Source organism: Athene cunicularia (genome assembly GCF_003259725.1).
Source record: "Athene cunicularia isolate RWA chromosome 1 unlocalized genomic scaffold, athCun1 chr1_part1, whole genome shotgun sequence".
Classification (NCBI taxonomy): domain Eukaryota; kingdom Metazoa; phylum Chordata; class Aves; order Strigiformes; family Strigidae; genus Athene; species Athene cunicularia.
The window spans coordinates 10,470,462-10,477,840 of NW_020799091.1; the positions used below are offsets into that span (position 1 = coordinate 10,470,462).

General features: G+C 38.3%; 1 protein-coding gene across 1 annotated transcript; it reads left to right on the top strand.

Moving 5' to 3' along the window:
- Positions 1-255: 255 nt before the first annotated feature.
- On the top strand, positions 256-5,793 carry C1H11orf97 (chromosome 1 C11orf97 homolog; the record flags this gene model as incomplete). The annotated part of the gene is made up of 3 exons (XM_026855347.1): positions 256-376; positions 3,272-3,397; positions 5,333-5,793. Coding segments are annotated over 3 exons (255 nt in total), but the record flags the coding sequence as incomplete, so codon positions are not given.
- Positions 5,794-7,379: the final 1,586 nt, after the last annotated feature.

The following is a 7,379-nucleotide window of genomic DNA, read 5'->3' on the forward strand; positions in this document are numbered from 1 at the left end:
TTATTCACTATGAGTGCGGTGAGACACTGGCACAGGTTGCCCAGAGAAGCTGTGGCTGCCCCCCCCGGCAGTGTTCAAGGCCAGGTTGGACGGGGCTTTGAGCAACCTGGGATAGTGGAAGGTGTCCCATGGCAGGGGGGTTGGAACTGGATGATCTTTAAGGTCCCTTCCAACCCAACCATTCTATGATTCTGCATTATATTTGGCAGAGCACATTAGTATTCAAAGGTTTTAAAATAATTGGTTCTTTTGTAATATATTTTACCCACAGGGAAGAAATTGGTTTATATTGAGCCATCTAGGAGAGTTAAAGAAATACTTGAAGAAGAGCTTTATTTTCAGAAAGAAGCATGCCAAATTAAACATCCAGCTGCAGGTAATCGTCATTATCAGCAAATGGCAAGTGTTCGTCAGAGCAAATGAAATATAAATTGCTTTGAGAAACTGTGGCAAAGTTACTATTAAAAAAAAATCAACAGTCTAGAACATTTATGTAATAGGCTGGAGAACATTTAGAAACAGAATAATTGCCTGTAGTCTTTATTACCTTTTTTGTGTGTGTGTCTGAAATTACAGGACCATAGAGAACATGGATAATTCCATATGATCTATCAGTTTAATAAAACAGAAATGAATGCCAAGCAGTAGGGAGGTTTTGTTACCTTTTTCTTTGAAAGAAGTGTTGTAGTTACTAGAATACTTTGTTCCCTTAAAGTTGGTGTTGAAAAGAAAGAGTTGAGGTAAGAATGTTAAAGGAAAAGAAAAGACCAGAAAACAGTGAAAGCCATTAGAAAAAGTCTGATGAGGCAGCTTAAAGGTTATGGAGAGACTGGTTACAGTAGGCAAATATGGAAGTCTAAGAGGGAACAAGGTGTTCAGTCTAGCTAAACTTAAAAGTTCTGAGAACTGGAGGTAAAAATGAGATAAGATCAGAGTAGAAATAATTAGCATTTTTTAACAAAAGATAAATTAATGATGAAACAATTTAACAAAGTTCACTTAGATTCACCATTTTTAATATACATGTTAAATAATTTTGCACTTAAACTGTTAGTGCTGATACAAGCTCATTTGGTGCAGGAATGAGCCTGAAGCCATGTGACCCATATAAGACAAAATTTACATCATGCTGGTGGTCTGCTGCAGCCAGAAGATCTGTTACTCTAATTGTAGAAACTTAATTTTCTGAAGCTTGTAATGTTTAAGGATAGGTCATCTTACCTGGTTGACTACAAGGTCTTATTGCCTTTATCAATCAAGCCATTGTAGTTTATTATGTACCTCTCTGTAGAGTCCACTGAGTAAAGCTGATTATTCCACAGCTTCCTTCAGTAGTTTGTTCTAGCAGTTGGTGTATTAAAAAAAAAAAAAAAAAGCTTGATTAATTATTCAGATATGCATGATTCAGCTCCTTGCTTTTCTTGGATATATAAAAGTGTGTTTTTCAGTATTCAGGATTTCCTTCCAGAGGTTATACACACATATATTTGGTTTTGTCTGTTTATGTACTCTCACCAAATGTTTTGCCTCCTCTTTTAAAATGTGAATATCAAATGGGATCATGGTATTTCAGTATTTGTATCACCAGTAGCCTCAAAAGAGATAGAAAATTATCTACTTATTTTTGAGCTAACATTAGCACTAGGACCTTAAACTGTTTGTCGACTGTTACTCCTAAATCCATGATGCTTTTGCTCCACAATACATATTCTGTAGCCCTACATTCTCTTCTGCTGAGTAAAGGTATTCCTTGGTTATATTAAGCTCTATATTGTTGAAAGAAGCTCACCATTATATATCCTAATTATTACATCCTCTACAAATGTAATAAGGGCATTTTTGGCTTTGTTTCCAAATTTGGAAAATTTTGAAAAAAGTCCGGTTTCTCTTATGTAGGATTGAGATCCATGTCTAAACTCAATCATAATGAATTTTAAGCAGTTGGATTCACAGACAAAAAGGTACATAAATTAGGTGAGGTAATCAGTATCCTGCCAGATGTAAAGACCATTTGAACCTACAACTCTTGTTACTCTGGTTAGGCTTCTTAGGCAGTTACAGCACACACCTGCAAATGAATGACTTATGTAGGCTCTGTTATAGTAAACGGAGGGAAAAAGGCAAACACAGTTTGAAAACACAGTTCTTTTACCTTGTCCTAGATTACTACCACTGCACATGTCATGCTCTAAAAGGTGTCTGTTCTTTTCCCATTGACTGGTTCTGGACAAGTAGCTGAATTTCAGATGTTAACATTGGTCTGCTCAAGCTGTTCATGTGTCTAATGTTACTAAGAGCTGAACACAACTATATTTCACTGCATCCATCTGCCAATGGATCAAAATTATCTAGAATATTTCAGAATATTTTGATTGTATGAATGGATTCTACCATATATGTTCTCATGATTTCTGGGGAATCCCCCAATGAAATGCATGTTACAAAGGCTTAAAATACTAAAGACAATATAGAAACACTACAAAAATATTTGTCACAGGAATATATAATAAGGATGTATAACAAGCTCATTGTATAAATACTATGTGTAGCATAATATGTTGTATACATAGCATTACAATGCTGTGTATAAGAAGGTCAAATAGATACTGGTGTACAGTTTATTCAGCAAGTACCTAGTTCTTTTTTCATCTGTAAACATCTGGAGAATTAAAGATGCTCCCTAAATGGTCTGGGCTCTGAGAAACAATTGTCAGGTTGGATGGTTACTGATTTCCACAGTTCAGATGATTAGTAAGTTTATTGTTTTAAATAACTTAGATGGTTAGTAAATTGTAAACTTTCCACAAAATAAATGAGATTTTTTGTTCTGTTTTGGTGGTGGTGGTTTTGTTTTGGCTTTTTGGCTGTTTTATTTTGGGAGAGGAGGGGTGGTAGGTTTTTGTTCTTCTGTCTTTTTATGAGGGCATTTGATATTCCAGTATGACTAATAAATAATGCTGGATGCATCGATGGTATTACTGCTGTTTCTTACACATTATTGGCCAGCTGCATCTTGCTTTAGTTAGGAGCCTAGCAGTCCTACGCTGTTCTACAGACAGTAGAGAGCGTAGTATACCTTTAGCAATATGAACTGCTCTCTGAAAATGTCAGACTCTTTTAATTAACTGTTGAGGAAGATTATAGTGTTCTGCTTAACTACTTCTAATTACTATATAGACCAAAGGGACCATCTTAAAATGTACATTAATTCTAGAATAAGTTGAAGTAATCAGTTATAACAGTATTTTTTTTTTTTTTAAATTATTAACAGTGGCTCTGGAAGGAATTTGGAGTGTGAAAAAGAATTTCTCCATTGGAAGCCCGACACCAGTGACACAGAACAGAAACAATTTACTTTTACAACCTCAATTCTACTCAAGGCATGCAGGAATGAAAAGTAAGATAATAAGAATAAGAAACTTTCACTTTAACACCTCACTTTAATATGTCAGAGTAATATTATTTTATAAATCATAGACATCTCACAGGACTTCAGATCTGTTTTGTTCAGTGTAATTTTTTTCATCATATTACCTATATAGTCCTATAGTAACAACCACTGGGCATCTTTTTGCCGAGCTAACCCACCTCCTCCTTTAGTAAGCAGCAACAGACTTGAAATCTTTGCATAAGAAACCTGCCTAGGACTGCTATGTTGAGTCATCCTATTTCATATTCTGAAGCCTTTTGTAAATGTGTGGAATAATCACTTGTTTCCTATTGATGAGTGGTGAGTGTTGGTACTCACCTTTCTTAACATCCAACACCCAACCTTAACCAGTTCAGATGTTTAGAAAAGCCCTCCTTCCAACACACCTCCTGAAAAGAGGCTGATCTAGGTATCATTTCAGGCATTTTAACATCTGCCTGCAATGTTCAGCTGCTGCTCTGGGGCAGATGTTTCTTGCTTTACAGTCAGTGGAGTGTGGCTTTTGTGGAACAGACCAGTTCCTTATGAGCTGGTGGATTTTAGCATAGTCTTCTCAATGTGCCCACCTTCTCTTTTTCAGTGAAATTTATTAACTTTGTAGTGGAAGGTGAAAGCTTCCAACACTAAGGAAACAGAGTTCATTCATTTTGTAAGAGGAATATTGTTAGTGCCATGAGCTTGCAGAATACATGAACTCAGCTATTTTACCATTAAATGAACCTCCTTCCCATGTTCTTGGGGGCTAGCAGTCTAAAAAATACAGCTAGCTCCATGAGCACCTCTTTCTTCCTATCTTTTTTGCTCTGGAGATAGTGGCATCCTAGTTACAACAGCAGCATGAATTAAGTTGTTGCTTGTGAAAGAAGTTTTTAACCAGTACAGCCTTCTGCCACACTGCTTTTGCTCTAGAGAGAATACTTGTAGGAACATTTTGTTTATAGAGCAGGCCTAATCTATGCTAGGTATTAACTGCAGTCACTTCTGGTATGTACTTAAACCAAAAAAATTTTAGCCACACCATAGAAATTATAGCCAAGGAATGCCTCAGAGTTTGGAGGTGTTGGCATAATTTTAAAACTCATGTATCTGAGTCTTCTAGTGAAAGCATGCAGTTTTCAAAGATCCTGATGTTTCTCATTAAGATCCATGAGGGAAGAAGAGCTTTAAAACAAAGCAGTTTATTAAAATTTATTTAGGTGCTGAAATTTGTGGACCCTGTTCCTTTGGGAATTTAGATGTACCTTTGCTGCCAGAGACTGCTGCTAGAGACAAGTGATGCTCTACTCACTAGCTGTACTGCCTGTTTTGCAGCAGGTATCATGACAGAAGGGGTGACAGAAAAGATACCAGACAGGATGAAAACTGGAAGCAATCTGGCTTCAGCTCCTGTACTCACCAAACCATTTCCATTCACACACCCTCTTCTCTGTAAGGATCTAAGGACAAAGTGAGGTGATAATATACTAACTGAGGTGGAATAGGTATAGGCTATGGAAATGGACAAAAAAATAAGAGAGGTTTCAAGAGAGAAGTTGAGCCTACTGTGTTTAGTGCCAGAAAGAAAAGCACCACCAAAAAGAAAATGAAGAAGCACAGACAAGAGGAATGAAAGAGGAGATAGAACAGAATGCTGGGAATTCCTGAAGGGAATGGGAGAGAGTAGAACACAGTTCAGCCACAGAGGGATATAAACTGAAAGAAATTAAGGAAAAATATGTAGGACAAATAAGTAGAAGAGACAAAAAGAAAAAATACATACCCATATTGCTGAATTTACTGAAGTTAATGCATTTATTTTTGCTTCTCCCATTTACTGCCTTTCCCTAAAAGTGACTAGAGGCTTGGGGGGGTTCACTGTGTGGTGTCTCATCCATCCTTACAGCGGATCTTGTTTTTTTACAGATTGCTGAATTTCAGTGCTGTGAAGAACTGAGCCTGTTGTGATGTGTCAAATCAAACATCAAAATGACGAGCTGCCTTTAGAAATGTAGATTGGTATTTCTAAGATTTTGAAGAAAGCTCTGTGTGGATAGGGAGCTATTTCCTTTGTTGTTGTTTTAGTCATGTCCTTGTACTTCTTTTTTATCAGATGTTGTAGTAGCCAAATCTGATCCATATTTCAGCCAGTGATGAAGATGCCACAGTCTAAAGATAACAAAATGTTCTTCCTGACAAAAATGTGCTACTGTGAAACTTGACATTTTCATAGGCTTCTCTGTTGCAAAGTGATTTTAAGTTCCAGCAGAAGATTGTAACGTAATTGAAGAGGTGCCTTAAAATGCCTTAGGCTGTACATTCATTAAATTGAGCAGTTCATAAGACAAGAGTTTGTGAATCAGTAGCTAGCCTGATTTAATAAAAGTTTAACATAAATAAGCCTTTCTATATGTAAGAGTTATCATAGTGTCAAACAACCACAGAGGCAGCATGGAACCTGAAATAACTGTCACTAAACTCTCACTCCTCACCATTATTACAGTGAGGTCGTACAAAATGATCATTAGTTTGTTTGGTATTATCACAGCACTTAGGAATGTGGATCATTCTAGGTGCTGCATAAAACCAGAACAAAAGATAGGTTTGAAAGCTCATGGATGGTTGGAGTAGGTACCAGAGACAGGAGCGACATTTGCAGCTACAGAATAGCTTCAGTGCTTCAGGCAGCAGCCAAGGGTCTGGAAGCACAGTCCCACTGAGCATCTGAGCTGGCTGAGCCTGGACCATGCAGGACAAAGTGAAGAGTGATAGTAGTTGGAGATGCCTTGCTGCAGGAGATGGAAGCTCTCATTTGCTGCCCCAACATGCTGCCTGGGGAGGTTTGTTGGGGGGCTGAGATCTCAGATGATGTGGAGAGTGTGCTGAGTCTCATCTGGGCCTTAGACTTTGACTCCCTGCTGCTCTTCCACGTGGACACCAGAAATACTGCCAGGGGAGACGTGGAGAGTATCGAGCATGACTACACTGGCATAGGGAGAGTCAAAGACACAGGTGCCCAAGTAATTTCTCCTCAATCCTTCCAGGGACGGTGTAGGGCTGGAGGAATGGATGGATCCTGTGGGTAAACTCTTGTTTGCACATCTGTTGTTGAAAAAGGGGAGTTGGCTTTTATGACTGTGGGATGTTTCCTCTGAGTACTAAGAACTGCTGGGATGAGATTCGCCTCAACAAATAGACCAAAAGCTATGTTTGTACTATAACTAGAAGGATCCATGATTGTTTCCTAAATGCTGTGATAACATGAGAAACAGATAGCAGTGGTCATTTGCCTAACCAACCTGGGGAGGAGAACTGTAAGCAGGAGTGACAGGGGAGGGAGGTGACAACCCACGATCGAGTGAGAAGGTGGTGGACCAGCTTGGTAGGCATGATATTTCCTGTTTTCATGTTTAACAATATAACTTAATGGTCAGTCTTTGCCCTATTTCTAGAAAAACTGTAGCACATTATTTTCCAAGTTAACAATACTTAGCACTTACCAGCACTTTTCATTACCAGAATTCTTCCCAGACATCCCTCCAGAACATTTGTGGAATAAACAAGTGTTACTGTCTTTTTAAAGGAGGGAATTGCATTGTACAGTGAAAAAAATGAACTAGGACTAATGGATAATTTAAAATTAGGGTTGAAGAGATCTTTATTCCCAGTTATACCTCAGACTGGTAATTCACATGTTTCCTACGGTGTGATCCTAAGAGGTGGAGATGGGATTATTTTCTGGGGCTCTCAGATCCTAAGGAAGTATCTAAACCACACTGAATGTCATTAAAAAGGGAGTGTCAGTGACAACTTTGTGAAGGTAGACTTTGTTTTCCTTTGTTTTTTTACAATTATCTGTGAATGAAATGGGATGTTTGGTTTTTGATTGTCTGGAACACAACAACCCCCAGCACCGCTACAGGGTTGGGGAGGAGTGGCTGGAGAGCTGCCAGTCAGAGAGGGACGGGGGGGG